This window comes from Corvus kubaryi, unplaced genomic scaffold (genome assembly GCF_017639235.1).
Source record: "Corvus kubaryi isolate FWS band 111438036 unplaced genomic scaffold, C.kubaryi_AGA036_p1.0 66, whole genome shotgun sequence".
Lineage (NCBI taxonomy): Eukaryota > Metazoa > Chordata > Aves > Passeriformes > Corvidae > Corvus > Corvus kubaryi.
The window spans coordinates 26,781,763-26,799,032 of record NW_024582054.1 but is presented as its reverse complement, the minus strand read 5'-3'; the positions used below and the strand labels follow the sequence as shown (position 1 = coordinate 26,799,032).

General features: G+C 48.8%; 1 protein-coding gene across 2 annotated transcripts; it reads left to right on the top strand.

Moving 5' to 3' along the window:
• The first annotated feature begins 1,764 nt into the window (after positions 1-1,764).
• Positions 1,765-11,324, top strand: CKB (creatine kinase B). 2 transcript variants are annotated; one of them, XM_042048193.1, is made up of 8 exons: positions 1,765-1,866; positions 2,717-2,929; positions 4,045-4,199; positions 5,100-5,232; positions 6,121-6,292; positions 7,754-7,877; positions 8,601-8,790; positions 9,366-11,324. In XM_042048193.1, the coding sequence occupies exons 2-8, from the start codon at positions 2,737-2,739 to the stop codon at positions 9,542-9,544; spliced, it is 1,146 nt and encodes a 381-aa protein (XP_041904127.1). In that variant the 5' UTR covers positions 1,765-1,866; positions 2,717-2,736; the 3' UTR covers positions 9,545-11,324. The 2 variants fall into 2 exon arrangements, with proteins under 2 accessions (XP_041904127.1, XP_041904128.1); XM_042048194.1 differs by lacking the exon at positions 2,717-2,929 and adding an exon at positions 3,377-3,564 and having other exon boundaries at positions 1,778-1,866.
• Positions 11,325-17,270: the final 5,946 nt, after the last annotated feature.

Below are 17,270 nucleotides of genomic sequence, written 5' to 3'. Positions count from 1 at the left end.
AATTACAGAACAGTTGATTGCTTTTTTGTTTGTATGGCAATAGATTACAAAATAAGATAAAAGGAGCCTTCAGAACCTACCCTGATAGGTTTTTTTTGTCTTTTTGTGGAGAACACCACCACAAAAATATGGTGTAAGAAAATGTTTTTAATATATTTCTGTTTCAAATTAAAAATAAAAACCACGTGTTTTACATTTTAAAAAATCCACAATCAGAATTGTGTTTTCAACTGAGGTAATCCAGTAATATTACATTTATATTGTAATTTATTGAGGACTCTAGGTACAATTTTACACTTATAATTAATTAATACTTATTTGGCCATGCATTATTTGCAATTTACACTATTCGAAAGCGTGAGCATTGTGTAAAACTAGTAGTGTGTAGGGGAAGATTTTGCGAGGTTAAAAGTGCAGAGGAGACCTAGAGAGAGGATTTGTTCTTTGATCCGGAAGCTAAGAGACTGGACTTGCACAGATGCCGAGCCCTTGGCTTCTCCTGGAGATCTGTATACTCAGCATCTCAGTCTACCAGACCTGGAATAACTCGGAAATCTGGATGGCAGCCAAACACAGCACATTTTTATTTGAAGCAGTCTAGGTTTTTTATTTTGCAATGATTTCCTCTATATGTATATTATTACTTTTAAGTCCTAAGCAGTTCTGTAAAGTGCACATGCTTCTTGTTGTTAGGGTGAGGGTACTGGTCATGGTGCTGAAAGGATTGTGGTGAGGAAAGAGTTCCAGGTGATGTCACCTGACATTCATAGCTCATGTCAAGGAAAGCAACTCTGGGACTCAGATCCGCATTCTCACGGATAAGTACGCTCTGTTTGGACAGGAGGATCAACATGGGTTCTGCTGTGAGACACACGTCAGAGAAAGATAAAGATACTATTATGTAAACGTGAAAGTCAAGTCAAGATACTCATTCACATTGTTAACATGTATTATTTCTGCATACAGCAGGACTCTCAGCTGCATTTTAGCTTTGGGACAAACCTGCTCATTTCTACAAAAAGAGCAGTGGAAGTCCCTATTTTCGTGAATTTCAGGTGAGCTTTAGATGGGTCAGATCCCAGAGTTCCTGTGCCTGTCTTTAGCAGGAAATCACCCACTCTCCAATAAAAGCTGAAGACTTTTTTTTTTTTTTTTTTGGCACATGACAAGAGCAGAGGATTCACTGTGATTTACACAACCACCCTACTTCCTTTCAAATTAAACTGTAAAACGAGCCCACGGCTTTGCAGGTGCTGGAGGCGAGGTGCAGGTCCTCCCTCTGCAGAACCAGGCTGCCGGGGGCTGGGCGCCACATCCGCAGCCACCTCAGGGGCTTCTGCCAGCTCGGGGGCAGTTGCCACTCACAAGGCTCACGGCACGGCCAGTCTGCACACTACATAACCCTTATTTTGTGATGGTGCATTGTCACACCCGCGTTTGAACCTTCGACCAAGGCGTTGACAAAGGTGTGAAGCCTGCAACCGGCTATGTTGGTGTGCAATCGATGGCAGCCGCGGGCCCGTGGCACACGGCATGGACTCCATCCCTCCCGCTCGCAGTAACGGATGGCGCCGGGGCCGCCTCAGCGCCGCGAGAGCGCCCCGGGGGGTCCCTCCACCCCCACTCGGCCTCCCCGACGCCGAGCAAAATGGCGGCAAGCGCGGGCCCGGCCGGCGGCACAACGCCCGCCCCACCCGCCGACGCGCGGCCCAATGGAATGAATGGGCTATAAATAGCAGCCAATGGGGTGCCGGCTTGCGCTCTATATAAAAGAGGCGCGGCGGCGGTGCCGGAGCTTCACTCGGATTCGGGCGGTGCGGTCCGCGGAGCGGCGGGGAGGTTCTTGCTGTAGCTGCGAAGCCCGCGGTAAGTCCCGGGGCAGCCGAGCCATTCTGCAGCTTTAAAACGAAGGACTTTGGTTTTTTTTCCTTTTTTTTTTTTTTTTTCCTCCCCTCCTGCTGTGTGGGGTGGAGCCGGTCCAGCTGAGGAGGGGCGGCGTGGGGCAGGGGCGCAGCCGGGGCGGGGAGCGGCGCAGGTGCTCGCCGGGCTGGTTAGGCTCTAAAACCAGATTAACCCGGTATTTAGCAGGGTAGTTACATACGTTTGCCCCGTCCAGGTTCCCTGAGAGAGCCGTTTGTTGTGCAAGGGCTTGTTGGATGCTGCCCTCTCCTCCCCTTCCCGGTCGGGGAGCAGCTGGGGCTCCGCGGACGCGGAGGGTGCCGGCACTGTCGGTCCTCGGGATCCCCTCCCCCGGCAGCGGCGGGAGGAGGCGCGGCCGCGCACTGAGGGCGCAGCGGTGCCGCCCCGCTCACCTGTCGGCCGGCCCGGGGTCCGGCAGGGCCGAGCACCCCCCGGCCCGCGGCGGCCCGGCAGCTCCCCGCGCCCCGGAGCCGCGCGCGGGGTCTGCCCGGTGCCGCAGCGGCTGCTCCGCGCGACCTTGGGCGCGTCCCCTCACCCGGGCGGCGCCTCGGGAGGCAGGAGAACCTTTGCCCCTGCGGCCGGGGATGGTGAGCACGGGGCAGGGGTGGTGGAGGTGAAGAACTTTACATCTATCTTCCTCCTTGGCGCAGGTGGAAGGTGGTGTAGCAGCAAAGGTGTGAAAGACGCGGGTGGAATGTGAGCCAAGGTGACCTTCTGGGTGCCTGGCGTTCCCTCGGGCGGTCCGGAGGCTGCCAAACAAACCCCCAGTGATAGGCTTCCCATCTTTCTCCCCTAGTGACTGCGGTAGGGTCAGCCATGCCCTTCTCAAACAGCCACAACCTCCTGAAGATGAAGTACAATCCTGAGGAGGAGTACCCTGACCTGAAAGCTCACAACAATCACATGGCTAAAGTGCTGACCCCGGACCTGTACAAGAAATTGAGAGATAAACAGACTCCCAGTGGATTTACCCTGGATGATTGCATCCAGACTGGGGTTGACAACCCAGGTAATGGGATCATTAGGTCTGCATAATGATCTGTTCTCCCTCCTGACTGGAAGTGCTTCTTGACAATGGTACCCAAAGTTCTCGAGCTACTGAGGGACAAATCTTCTAAAACATTGAGACTGCTCTAAAGGCATGGCTGTGTTAGGAAGCCATGTTTCCATCACGCTATGTTCTATGCTGTGATCTGACATAACAATTCCCAGACACTTCAATTATGTAACTGCTCTGCTAAATACTTTCAATCTGAAGAGAAAAAAAAAAAAGCCAAACCAAATGCATTCTAATTATAACTCAGCTGGGGAGGGGGGGGGAAAAGTAAGTTTACCTGGCTGTTCTGGTCTATTCCTATTCCAGACTGTGGTTATGTGATGTTCTCTAGCACTTCTATGAAAAAGGGGGAGCAGATGTGTTTACATGTTAACATTACAGTATTTATTTTTACTCTAGCAATATCAAAATGGCCCAACTAAATAATCAGAGACTGCCTCCTGATGAGGAGTACCCGGACCTGAGCACCCACAACAACCACATGGCCAAAGTTCTAACCCTGGATTTATACAAGAAACTGAGAGACAGAGTCACACCCAGTGGCTTCACCCTGGATGATGTCATTCAGACTGGGGTTGATAATCCTGGTAAACTGCATTGAGAATATTCCATGTGAACCAGCTGAAGTAACTGGTGCTTTTGAATATGGTGACTTAAAACTTATCTTGTGGAGGTGGTATTTATAAGCAGACTACAGAAATGTAGCTCTGTAGCAGAAGGAGCAAAAGCAAAGCATGCTTGCTTGCAGCAAAGCATGATTGTTTAGACATGAAGTTCTATGCAGTGATCTAAATTAGCTAGTGAAATTAGATGTGCTGTGTAAATTTGTCCTAAACCAAGCTTGGCAAATGAGCATGGTTTAATGACAACAGCTATGGGTTTCCACAGCACTGCACTTGACTAACTGGATGAAATGTAAAATGTAGGGTCTCTCCAAATGTTTTCATGTAAGAACAAATTTCTAAGTGACTAGTCTTGCCACTAAAGAACTTGCCTGGTTAGTGCTGCACTGGAGTACAGCCAAATGTCACCCAAACTTAGCTTTTCTGACTTTATTACCACTCCAGGCCATCCCTTCATAATGACAGTAGGATGCGTGGCTGGTGATGAAGAGTCCTATGAAGTGTTCAAGGAGCTCTTTGATCCAGTTATTGAAGACAGGCATGGTGGCTACAAACCAAGTGATCAGCACAAGACCGACCTGAATGCTGATAACCTGCAGGTATGAACTTCTGATCAGTTACAGATTATTGGTCTGAGGACTGTGAAGTTGTTGGCAGCTGCCTAAACTGGTTGCTCAGGCTCTATTCCCTCGCTTCCATTGAGCATGGACACTTGGGCTGTGAGTCTGGTGCGATTAGCCTGAAGAGCTTGCTGCTGTGGGATGTCAGTGGCTGGGTACAGCCAGGCAGCAGGTGTGCAGCAGGAGCTTTATTCAGGTGCTGCTGCAGTGTGGGTTGTGCCACACACCTTCAGTGTGTGTTTCCATAAGCTGTGGGCTGTAATAGTCAAGCTGAACAGTACTGTCCTGGGAGTCAAGGACTACCATGAAACTTAAAACACTTTTTGGATCTTAATTACCAACTGATGGTGTCATACTATTGAGTAAGTATTTTTACAGCTAGGACTAAGGATTCCTGATAACTTTATGGATTTTAAATGTTACTGTAAACTCTGGGAGTTCCTAACTCCATGTTGATTTGCTATCCATAGATCATATTGAAAGTAAGAGGCTTGGGAGAACAGAAATGAATAATTTTCATTTACAAGAGTAAACACCTAAAGAATGTTTTGCCTCATGTTGATATCTCTAGATTGCAAATCTGAAGGGGTAACTGAAGCCCAGACCACAGTCTGAAATGGACATAAAACTGTTGTTCTGGTGATGTCTCTGTCTTCTAGGACTGCTTAGTAGCTGTAGCCTTGGCCTCAAAACAAGAGTCGTTACACAGATACTTGATGTAATGCTGAAGAAAATAGTCCTGAAGTGAGGCACTGGCTTACAGCCCAAGCAGTCAATACCTCAGGTGGAAAGTGCATTCTTAAATGCATGGGGGCTACATGTGTTTAGGGGAGGTATCTTGGTATTAGAGTCGTACTCACTGGTTTCCTAATCTTGTAGGGAGGTGATGACCTGGATCCCAATTATGTGCTAAGTTCCCGTGTCAGAACTGGCAGAAGCATCCGTGGATTCTGTCTTCCCCCGCACTGCAGTCGAGGAGAGAGGCGGGCTATCGAGAAGCTCTCTGTTGAAGGTAAAGTGAGAACTGGGTGCATCAGGGGAGTACTTCTGTCCTTTGCTCAAGAGGTGTCCTTTGCAGTTTGAAAATAGAGGCACTTGGCAAAAGCCACCTCCCTGGAGGCTTAGTCTGAACATGGAGCTTTCCCTGGAAAAGGCTCACTTCATGAGAGCTGCCTCAGCATTGGCAGCTTGTAGCTTGAGAGCAAGAGCACATGGCAGAGGGAAGTTGCACTGCATTAAGTTGACCTCGGCTGATCTCTCAAAAGCCCTTCTGTCTGTGTGGGGAAAGAGGTTGGTTCATCAGGGCTCAAACCTGAAATGTAACAGGTATGTAGCAACTACAGCTCTTGAGTCATGGGGTGCAGTATTTTGTGGCTGCTTTTAATTGACTTTCATTAATGCTTAGCTTGCGTAGAGACATAGTCCTGCTCCAAATCTGCAGCTGACTAGAATAAGACTTGGTTTTCAGTGAGACTCCTCAGCTGTTTTTTTTTCTATTGGTTCCCTGTGCTCAAGGTACAGTTCTAGAGACTGAGACTGTAGTTGTTTCAAAACCTCTCAAGGGCAGGGTAACAGTCCTTGACTAGCATAATACTGCTTGTTACATTCATAACCTTTGTTCTCATTGGAAGAAAAGCAGTCTCCGTTTTTACAGTTCAGCAGCAGTAGTGATTCTATACTGCATGTAAGGGAACAAAGGCTACTTGCATAAGCCTGGAAGGTGCAGACAAATCATCTGACACTGCCTCAAGTTCTTTAATGCCACAAGGGCATTGCCATTACAGATGAAAGCAAGGGAGGAACCAGACCCAGCAGATCAGATGTTGCTGTGTGTGGCCTCCAGAGTGCTGGGAAAGTCTAGCACCCTTAGTCCCATTCTAAAAAAGCCTCTCTTTTTCAGCTCTGGGTAGTCTGGATGGTGATCTCAAGGGGAAGTACTATGCTCTGAGGAACATGACTGATGCCGAGCAGCAGCAGCTGATTGATGACCACTTCTTGTTTGACAAGCCAGTTTCTCCTCTGCTGTTGGCCTCTGGGATGGCACGAGACTGGCCTGATGCCAGGGGTATCTGGTGAGTATGTGTGTGAGGAAGCAGTCATAGAAGTCAAAAAAGTCTAGCAGTTTCAGTGGTGACTTGTACTGTTGGGCAAAATAGCAGCTTGTATTGCTGAATCTGATGAGAACTTTCCATGGGGGAAGTTGCAGCTTAACCAGCAGAATTTGGACAAGTGTTCTTCTGCTGGTAAGAGAAAGCCAGCTTGGCTAGCCCAGAACCAGAACCTGCCCATCCAACACAGGTTAGTGAAGTACCAAGCAAAAACTGAATGAGTTTATAGAACCTACATCACCTGTAAAGGAGCAGATGTACCACTACAGTTGACTCTTCCCACAAGAGTTGAGAGTAACTTGTGGTACAAACCACAGCATTGTCTTAGCTCAGAGTTGATCCTGAATGCATAGTTACTTCCTTGTAGTCTTTTCACTTCTGCTTGCAGAAACTCTTGGTGTTGAACTAGTATGGCTTTACCTGTACTAGTGATGAGATTTCCCCCCTTGTCCCCAGAGACTTCGTGACAGGAATTGACTGATGCAGGGGTGTGGAATGGAAGGATTCTGCTTGTTTTAGATGTAGGTCACCTACATAAAACTCCACATCTCAGGAGCTTCTGCAGCATAATTAACTTGCTCCCTTGTAAGCTAAGGGCTAGGTTTTTATCAACAGGAATGCTCCGATCTTATTACTGCAGCTGTTTCAGTACAACCCAGAGGAAGCATGCTTTGTTTCTGTAGGTCACCTTTAAGATTGCATCATCTACCTGCAGATTGCCAGCACCAGATAGTGCTGTCATCTGAGCATGACTAATCTACAGGCTTGAAGTGTAATGTCTTAGTGTTGTCTGCATAAATAACTTTCCTCGGGTACTAGCTAATTTCTGATCCTAATCAAGTTCAGAAATTACCAGCATGATAAACACTGATAGTACTTGCTGTCAGCTGCAAGCTGGGACAAGAGGAGCCATTGTTCAGAGGATTTTTATATAGCTTCTCTGAAGAGCCCTGATCTAAAATTAATAGTGAAACTAAGGTACAAAGTGCAGTTTGACAGAATCTGACAAAATTCTGCTGAAAAGGCTTGTTAAACCTGGTGTCATTATGAACATTATTGTACAGGACTCCCTCAAAGTCTACTGATCACCTTCCTGCAAATTGCTGAGCAGAAATACCTTAATTTGTCAACTGTGGTTGCAAGTGAACCAGGGAGATGAGGGGGTTTTAGGTTTTGATACTGTTAGACGAGGTAATGCCATGTTACTACTCACTCTGTAAAGGCCAATTCAAACTACCTCTTAAAAAGAGCAGGGTAACAACTATCAGCTTAACTCAGGTCCTGTGTGGGCAAAAGCAGGAAGATCAATCTTGTTGAAGCAGCTGAGTGATCCTCTTGAACTAAAAACTACAGTGATGAGCAATTTGGTGCCATCTTCAAAATGTGAGGTGGGAAAGACAGCAGATTGATTGCTTTGTCTCCTAGGCACAATGACAACAAGACCTTCCTTGTTTGGATCAATGAAGAGGACCACCTTAGAGTTATTTCCATGCAGAAAGGTGGCAACATGAAGGAAGTATTTAACCGCTTCTGTACTGGGCTAACAAAGGTAAATCACTATTGTCTGAGCTGTGGGTTCAAATGGCACATGGTTCTCTGGTTAGATCTGAGAACACAATTTTCAAGCCCCCTCTGGAGTCCTGTGTGGTGGTGTTTCATAGCCTGGACCTCTGGGAACACCCTGATGAGATCCAGAGCTGTGAGGGCTCCAAAATACCTGTTCTGGCAAAAAAGCCTTGTGGCTGTGAAATCTAGAATATGTTTGCTTGATGTGGTGGCATCCTTATCCAAATGTCTCAACTGTATTTTAAAGACATTCTACATGATTGTCTAAAGCTTTGAGACACATTGGGGGGGGGGGGGAGGAGAAGTTGCTTGAAAGTGGATGGGCAAAGCTGGACTCAGCTGAACAGCTGGATGCTGTTCTCTACTTCTAGTTGTGATATGAGCTTGAGCTTTACCAGCCCTTTTCCTGATCCTAAGAGATGTGCCAGCTTGAGATGTATTGAGTCCAGCTTCCCAACACATAGTGACATATGATGATAGCTTTTAAACTTAGCCTGTCTCACTGCTAGGAGCAAGATGAAGGTCTTAAAAGCCCCTTGTTGGTGGCTGGTTTTTTCCATAGGGGAGGGGGCTTATGTGGCTGAAATAGATATTCTGAGTGTTGTGGCTGTTGCTGGGTGAGTAAAGCTGCAAGTGAGCAATAATGGATGTCTTACAGTCTTAAGGCAGAGAACAAACTCTAAACATTCATTTTTTCTATTTATAGATAGAAAGTCTCTTCAAGGCCAAAAACTATGAGTTCATGTGGAATCCACACTTGGGCTACATCCTGACCTGCCCATCCAACCTTGGAACAGGGCTCCGTGCTGGTGTGCACATCAAGATCCCACACCTTGGGAAACATGAGAAATTTGGAGAAGTCCTCAAGAGGCTTCGGCTGCAGAAACGAGGCACAGGTGAGAGTTGGTTACACTGATGGCTGAGTCAGTCTGCCCTAAGACACCAGCAAAAGCCTGGTTAGGGCCAGAGCCATCTCTTGGTTCGCACTGTCAGTGCCTGTCACACCATCCAAGAAGGTGCCTTTATAAAGGAGAGAAAAGTTTTCTAATTGTATATTGAAGGAGTTGAAGATGCCAGTGCTTTGTATGTTCTATGTCTGGTGATCTAGTTAGTGTCCTGTGTGTCATTCTGAGCACCAGATAAGGTGGACCTGGTGGCAGCTGTTCCTGTTCTAAGCAAGGATGGGAATCCTGGTTTAACCTATGGTTGGGAGATGGCTCCAGCAGGTACTTGTGACCTCAGGTTAGATTGCTCATGGGTCAGAAGAATAAAGAGCTGGCCTAGTGGCATGTTCTGTGGTTCATGTTGGCGGTCACACATGGCTTCATCCTCCTGCATGTAGGAGGAGGCACCAGTGGCAGCTTGTAGAGAATGATCCTGCTGTGTCCTTGCCTTAAGCTAGGTGAGGGAAGAAAGGCAGACTCACCTGCTCTAGCTGAGGTCAATGTTGTAACTGAATCTCTTGCTGCAGGTGGTGTGGACACAGCTGCTGTGGGAGGAGTGTTTGATGTCTCCAATGCTGATCGTCTTGGTTTCTCTGAGGTGGAGCTGGTGCAGATGGTGGTGGATGGTGTGAAGCTTCTCATTGAAATGGAGAAACGCCTTGAAAAAGGCCAGTCCATTGATGACCTCATGCCAGCTCAGAAATAAAGCACTTTATTCTCATGCTTCCTAACTTATTGGATGAATAATAAAAATGTCACTCCAATTCAAACCCTTGGGGTCAGAGCCCACTTAGTTACACTGTAGAGAAGTCTTCCATCCATCTGTGTTAGAGTTTATTTTTTTGATGGTTGAGATGTTGCTGAAAATGAAATAAACTATTGTTTGGCCTGAGATGTCTTAGATATGTTAACTGAATGTCTTTGAGATTTAAGTGGCTTGGTTTTCATAGTTATGCTAGGTGGTCTGGTTTTGTCTGCAAGCACATCTTCCTGGATGTGTTGCTGCAGACCAGCTGCATTGAAATGTTGTTAAAGCAGTTTCAGAAGTTGAACCTTTTAACTTGATTGTAGTTGCTGTACATTTGAGAACTAGTGTTAAACATGAATCACTGCAAACATGCCCTACCTCCAAGGCTTTGACTTGTGCATCTGCTCATGCCAACTGTAAACTGTCATTATCCTGAGTACTGCAAGCCAGGCTGGCTCCTGTAAGGGGGGCTGGGGACAACGACAGGGCTGGCTCCTCTCAGATGGGCCCTCTGGTGCTGCAGGGCAAGGCTCTGCAGTCAGACTACAGCCCATGGTACCACTGACCCTGAGCTGGTTTGTGGGGAGTTGTCTTCAATCTAGGGTGGTGCAGAGAGCTGGTGTGAACAACCAGTTGCCCTTTTGAGGGTAAAGGGGGGAGGTGAAACCTAGATTCTCTCAGCTCATGCTTGTTTCTTAAGTGATTTCAGCTCAGCCAGGGCAGAGATAGGGGCTGGAAGCTGCCACTTACAGGAAAATAGCAGCTAATTAGCTTTAGTCAGCTGACTCTTGGCCCATGTACCAGTTGCCCCATGAACCTAAAAATGAACAGTATAGTCAATTAAAACATGACAAACAGTTTTTTTTCCAAATTGGGCCTGGCTTGCAAGCTCAGGTAGTTCTCTGGGTGTGAGCTCAAGATTGCATCAAGTAGGTCTGTTCTCCAGAATGGCTGTACATGTGTGCTTGCTGTATGGAAGCATCACATTATTAACATAAAGAGCAGCATTTTCCACAAGTATTGCTAACTGGGACCATCAGACCCTTGGAATGAACAGCCTTTGCAGCTCATGCAGATGCACCTGTTCAACAGCTCTAAGCACTGCTAAAGCCCAGCTTTGATGGAGGGAAGATGATGAGAGGTTGATGCAGAGCTCTGTGGCGTGCAGCTTTATATAGGTTTGTGTAGATTACTGAAGCTTTCTTTTGTAAAGGCTGTGATTGCAGGCTGTCACTTAGCTGAAGAGATGATTCCAGCTGGGGTAAGCTAATTTAATTTTTGTGAGAAAAGGCTGAGTGAACATCTCAGATAAGATTTCTTTTTTTTTCTTTTAATACAGCTTTCTATGTGTTTCAAAGTTAACTGGGTGGGGGAGAGGAGATCACATGTAAGAGTTTTGTTCTGTGCTGGGTGTTCCTGTATTTGAGTTAATAAGCACAGGAGTTTTCTGTATGAAGCTTGTGAGAGCAGGGAAGGGAAAATGGTGCAAGAGACAACTGGTTGGTTCTGTATATTCTTTAGATCCCCCATGCTGTGCTTCGTGTCACTATTCACAGATGCTTGGCAAATAGCTGGTTTTGCTTCTTGTAATCAGAGAGTGTTCATTTAGTGGTGCCTCTCCTCAACACAGCGTTGTTACTGCGCTCACAGCAATTACCTAATGGAAGGAGTTGCCTGAAAACTTGTCTATTTTTTTCTAGCTATATCAGCTGGACTAATAAAAACATTTCTCTCTCTATGCATCTTGTTTCTCCTATGTTCTTAACCCACCAGAGCTGTTATATGTGTCTGCTTTCAGCCCCTAAGTCCCCACAGTCTGAGGCAGCACCTGTAGCTGGCTAAACAGTTGTGCTCAAAGCAGCAAGCCAGTCTTTAGTGCCTGCATCCGACTAGAAAATATTTGTTTTTAACTGGTTTTCTTTTCCACTACCTTTGCTGTGTTCCCTCCTGTTGCTGCCACGCAACTGTGCTTTTGTACAAAGTGATTGCAAATATTCCAAAGAAAGAATGTGTCCTGGCAAAGGCTGGACACCATGACTGTTGCAGTGGGGATACTGCAACATGCATATATCAAAACCAGGAGTCCCGTGGAAAGGAAGTATATATGGACAGACAGATTCTTGATAGCTGTTTCAGAGAGATGTTTATTTCTCCAGCCGCATGGCCGGGGCTCTGCCCAGGAACTGTCCCAGTCACGGGACCAAGGGTCCTTCTGCCCGCGCAGGGAACACAAACCAACCCATGGGAACGAGGCTGAGCAGGGGCAGGGAAACCCCGTGTCTGTGCCCTCAGGGCCCCTCTCCCAGGGCTACACAGCGGGGCAGGGACCCCAACACATGACCAAGGTTTTTAGCATGTCCCCAGGTGGGATGTGCTAAAAACCTCTGATCAAGAGAGAAATTAAACCTCCTCCTCCTTCACCTTAAAGCTTTGGTTTAGTTTTTGGCATTACTCACCATTGTGCCCTGGGTGCCCATCCTGGATTCTATGGAGCAGCCATGTGCTCGTGCCCTGGGCATCCAAAATGGTGCCAGGTGCTGGCAGGCTGCTTCGGGACCAGGGTGCTTGGCCTTAAACCCAGGGGAGGAGAGGGAGGTTATGGGTCAGTGCTGTGCTTTATCCAGGGAACCTGCCATTAGCCACCTGTGTCCAGTAGTTTTTGGAAAGGAGCCATGTGGCTCCTACTCTCATCACACCCCACAGTGATGGCAGTGTTCCTTACCAGGCCTGGAGTGGGGACTCCTCCATGGTCCCACCAGTGCTGGAGGTGTGGGCAGGGGGAGGAGAGGGGCCAGGAGCCCTTTGGGCCACCTCTGGGCTTTCCTGTGACATTTCAGCTGAGATTTTCTCCCCCACAGATGGGGGAGCAGGGGTGGTTGCTGCTATCCTGCTGCTGCGAGGCAGCCCCTTGTGTTGTCCTCTTTCACTACCCCTGCTCCTACAGGCTGGCATGCTGTTCCTGGGGTGCTGTGAGACATGCACCACTTTTACAATGTTTTAAAGGGAAATTTTTGTTTGTCATTATCTTTTCCTCCTGACTTTCTGTTTCCCCTCAGGGAGCAGCTGCCCAGCCCTGGTTGGTGTGGTGCCAAGCCTTGCCTCTGGACACGCGTGGCACAGGCAGCACGCTGCCTGCTGGCACCCCAGGGTCCTTGCTCAAGAAATGAAGCTGCTTGGGAAACCATTTGCCTCTCGTGTTACACTCACAGGCAGCAGACTGCCCATAAATGCTCCTTATCCCACTTCTGTGCTATCTACTGGAAAATGATTCATGGTGTCTCACCCTCTTGTGGACTCAGCACCATGGCACCCGCCCTGGGCTCTCAGCCCTGGCTTGGGAGGCTCCCAGCCCTCAGCGAAGTGGTCAAGCTCCCCACACGCTCCCTTGTGCCTCTGGCCAGGCGAGGGGACAGAATGACTGCTTCCCAAGCAGCTCCTGGTGCTGCAGGGAGACTCCTGCTTCCTGGGATGAGGTGGCCAAACCGTGTGCCTCCTCTTTCACAAAAACAGGGGATGGAGCAAGGTGGTTTTACCTGCTGGATGCCTGGGGCACAGGAGGCTCCTGCTCGAGTCCTGCTCTCTGCAGAGGATTCTTGCTCAGCTCCAACCACAGCTTAGGGCAGGGCAGTGCTTTCTTCAGCTTTCCATTTTGCTCAGCATCCATTGCTAGGCCAAGAAGGAAAAGGAAGGTGCTATTGCCTAATGTTTCCTAAACCTGGGAGGGTTTAGGCTCCAGCCTGTCCTCAGATGAGCATTACCATATTTTTACACAACATGGAATAACTTGAGCAGAAGACTTTGAGTGATCTTTATTCTTTTCTCCACCCACCCACCCACACACAGAAAATGTGGTAGTGTGGTAGGCAGGGCACTCTTCTGAGGATGGAGATGGCATCACAGGCTTTTCATCTCCTGTTTGCTTTGCTTTTTCCCTGGGGAAGCAGCCGGCCAGCAGGCTCCTTTGGCTGCTCCGCATTCCTCTGGCTAGTCTGCCTTCCCACCTCCTAAAAAAACATAGTTACAAAGCTGGAAATAGCCTGGGTGACATTTTCTCCAGCTCTCCACCAGTGGGACAGGGCACTTCCCCACCATCATGGGGCTTTGTTGGGTTTTATTTGTCCACAGTGGAGGGGGAGCCCAGCCCAGCAATGGAGAGCACCCCACAGCAAGAGATGAGAAGCTAATCACAACTGGCCTCTTGCATTGCTTGACCCTCCTCCCCTGGTTATAACATGTTAGGATTTATTTTCTCACACAGAAATCACACAAGCCCCTGACCAGCTGCGTTCCCTGGCCAGTTTGACGCACAGGCCACTTGCCCTGGACTCCCAGTCCCCCATGACCTCACTGGCCACGAGCCGCTGGCCAGTGGCGATGGCTGCCTGAGGTGTCAGTACTGAAACACTGGGCTTCCCCCAGCTTTTGAAACACCATCTAGATTTTTTTTTTTGTCCAAATGTTGCACAGAGCCAGGCTGAATGTGCCAGGTGAGAAGTAGTACCTGCTATACCCACAGCGTGGGTCTAGTGATTAAATTGGCAGTGTGAGCTCAGCCTGGGATTGACGATTGGGAAAGTCTGCAGTATCAGACAGGGTAAAAATAAACTCAGATGCATCCAAACCTACCAAAGATTTTTGTTTTTCTCCTCCAGCTAGTGAGTAAGACTCTTGAGAAACTGTTTATATATATATATATATATACACACACACACATATATATATATATATGAATTAATGTTTCAAAAGGGCAAAATGCCTCATGCTCAACACCCAGGAAAATGTGTAGAAAAATGTTAACGTTGAAGTTTTAATGAATGTGAAAAGTTCAGCTAAAAATATACAAGAATGGGCAACCCTGAGCTTTCTTCAATGCAATTTCAGAATAAAACCAAAATTGAAGTTTAATTTATAGAACGCATGCAACTCCAGATCTTTGCAAAGACCTCAGCTTTTCCCTGTGTTTCGTGCAGGTGGGTGTGAGGTTTGGCTGACAGCTGCAGTCTGGTTGCTTTTTCCACATCCATTATTGATGACCCGAGAGTGAAACTGAGAATAACCTGGAAGACCTGGAAGTGTCAGCTTTTATTTTTGCAGTGACTTAACTGTGATGGTGTTTGATGGTAGCACTCGAGCGCAGCAAAGCTTTCCTGGATTACTTGGGAAAGAGTGAGACTGAAAAATTACTGAATTAACTCACCTGAAACCCCATGCCTGGTCCAGCAGAACAGTGAGCACATACACCAAGGAGAGCTTTGCTGGGGTGTAAATAGTGTCTGTTTGCAGTTCAAATGCTGCTGCACATCCAAACTGCAGCGAAGCTGGAGGGAAAACCAATGGAAGGTTCAACTCTAGTGCCAGCTCTGCCCATGGGAGCTGATGGAGGTTGGGCACTGTCTTCGGCACAGAGGTGACTTCTCCTGCTTTGCTGTCCCAGCTGGCCAGGGACAGGCTGGAGGCAGTGAGATGCAAACGAGGTGGCTTTGGGGCACGATTGGTGAAGTCATTTTGGGCAGGGAGGCTGGTGTTTCACCGAGTCCTTGTGGTTTGCCCACAGAAACTGGCCGGTCTCCCTCCAGGCTGTGGTGAAATCCCCTGAATCATCACTAATCCCTGCCTGGGCTGCCGGCGTTCCTGAGCTGCCGGGCACAGAGTGCCTGTGATTACCGGCACAGCCATCCCGTGCTGGCAGTGCCGATCCAGAGGACGTGTTGGAGCCAGTGACTGAAGATGTCCAGATGGGCAGGACAGGAGAGGCCTCCAGTGGGAATGAACACAGGAGGGCTATGGAACCACTGTGCTCCATGAGTGAGTGGGCTGTGTTCAGCAGAGGACATCAGGATAGCATCGTCTTGGATCGTTGCTGTAACAGCCTCCAAGCTGGAACTTGTCTGGGGAGAGATGGCTCCAGAAATACTTGTGGAAATATGCATGAGAAGAGGATTGCGATGGATGGGAGCACTCATGGCCCCAGAGTTTCAGCTCCTCTCCATGGGAGAGTCATGGCTGGCCTTTTTTTCTTTTTTTTTTTAAATAAGCCATTATTTTAAGGGAAAATGTCACTGAGCATCTTGAGGATGCTCTTTCCCTCATGGTTGGAAGGGGTACCTACCTCCTTCCCTCTGACTCTGGCATGTCCCCCCTTTGCCCCTGTCAGCCCCACTTCCCCTCCTCCATCTGGTGGGTGGCACAGGGTGCTCTCTGTTTCCACCAAGGGACGGCTGGTGGTGCTCCAGCAGTGACCCAGACCTTGCAGTTGCCTAAAGGATGGGAAGGAGCATGAGGAATCAAACAGCTGTTTCCTACTGCTTAGGGCTTCAGGAGAGGCTTGGGGGTTTCTTACAGCTGTTCTGGAGGCTGAGGAGGGAATGCAAGGTCAGGCATGCATGGCCATGCGTGCAGGGGCTGCAGTGTGCCCAGCTGCCCACTAGGTGCTTGAGCACCTCCCTAATCTGCCTGTGGCTTTCCAGAGGCTGATCCCCAGCCCACAGTAGCACTCGCAGCATCCCACAGTGTCCATGCTTCCCACCTCTCAACTCTTTTTGAAGCCCTATCCCAGCAGCAGGAGGTAAGTGCTGGGATGGGTGCACCTCCCCACAGTCTCAAAGGTCCTGCCAGAGTCCCTGGCCAGTGGTGACCACACAGACTGTTTCTCACTGCAAGGCACCCCCTGACTGCATTAAGAGAGCCAGGTGGATGACTATCAGCAGAGGCTGCTGCAGCCAGCCCTGGGCAGGGCTGTGTGAGAGGCACCTAATGCAGCAGCTGCTGGGAATCACACCTTGCACCTGAGCAGCAGCCACCTTGTGCAGCAGCTGAGCTGTCCACTGCCCATTTACTGCTGTGCTTGCTCCAACTCATTCCCTGGGGTGCTGTGAAGTGGGGCAGGGCTCACCCGGGCACAAGGCTGAGCCAGCAAGCAGGGACTGGCCAGCCCAGAGCCCTGGGTTGTGTGTTCTCTGTTACTTGGTCGTTTGGGTTGTTTTTTTTTTAGGTGGATTTTTTTATTTGCAATGAGCCCTGTGCTTTGCAGAGACTTGTCAGCAGGACAGAGACCTTGCAGCTTAGCATGGGGGGAGCTGCCTGCCTTGTATTGCAGGTGGCAGCCTGGGTCACTGTTGAGCTGAAACAAGGTGCTGAGGACAACCTCAGCATGGGATGGAGACAATCCATCTCTGCCAGACCGGTTCCTTGCTGCAGTGGGCCAGCACCCCTGGCATGGGGGGCTGGATCCCAAGTATGTCAGTGGGGAAGGGTCTCTGTGGCAGCATGGGGCTCTGCCCTAGCTCATGTGCCTCACTTCCTGGCAGTAACCTAAATTTTGGACAGAACCAGGCCCCAGTCTCACTGGGAATCATCAGTCTGCCTGCATCCAGCCTCTCTCCCTGCTGGCAGTCACAGATGCTCGGCAGCATTTCGTGCTGGTGGTCACTTGTGTCCTCACACAAGCAGCAGGATTGAATGTTTTAGGATGCTGCCCTCAGCTGCTACCCGCTATCAGAAAGAGACCGTGTCCCTCTCTCTGCTGGGGGTACCAGGATGTTTCCAGGGGTGGAGCACCCCTCCCTACAGCCCCCTCCTGCTCCCTGGAAATGCTTTTGAATTGACTCAGGTGGCCCTGCTGCTTGGGCGTGACACCCCAGAACATGTGTCTGCGAAGACCCTTGCATGTGGTATAAAACGCAGC

Excerpts from the sequence above, each read along its gene's own strand:
- CKB (XM_042048193.1), top strand. The coding sequence starts at position 2,737 with ATGCCCTTCTCAAACAGCCACAACCTCCTGAAGATGAAGTACAATCCT. Across the intron at positions 7,878-8,600 it reads TCTGTACTGGGCTAACAAAG|ATAGAAAGTCTCTTCAAGGC; the intron begins GTAAATCACTAT and ends TTCTATTTATAG. Across the intron at positions 8,791-9,365 it reads GCTGCAGAAACGAGGCACAG|GTGGTGTGGACACAGCTGCT; the intron begins GTGAGAGTTGGT and ends CTCTTGCTGCAG.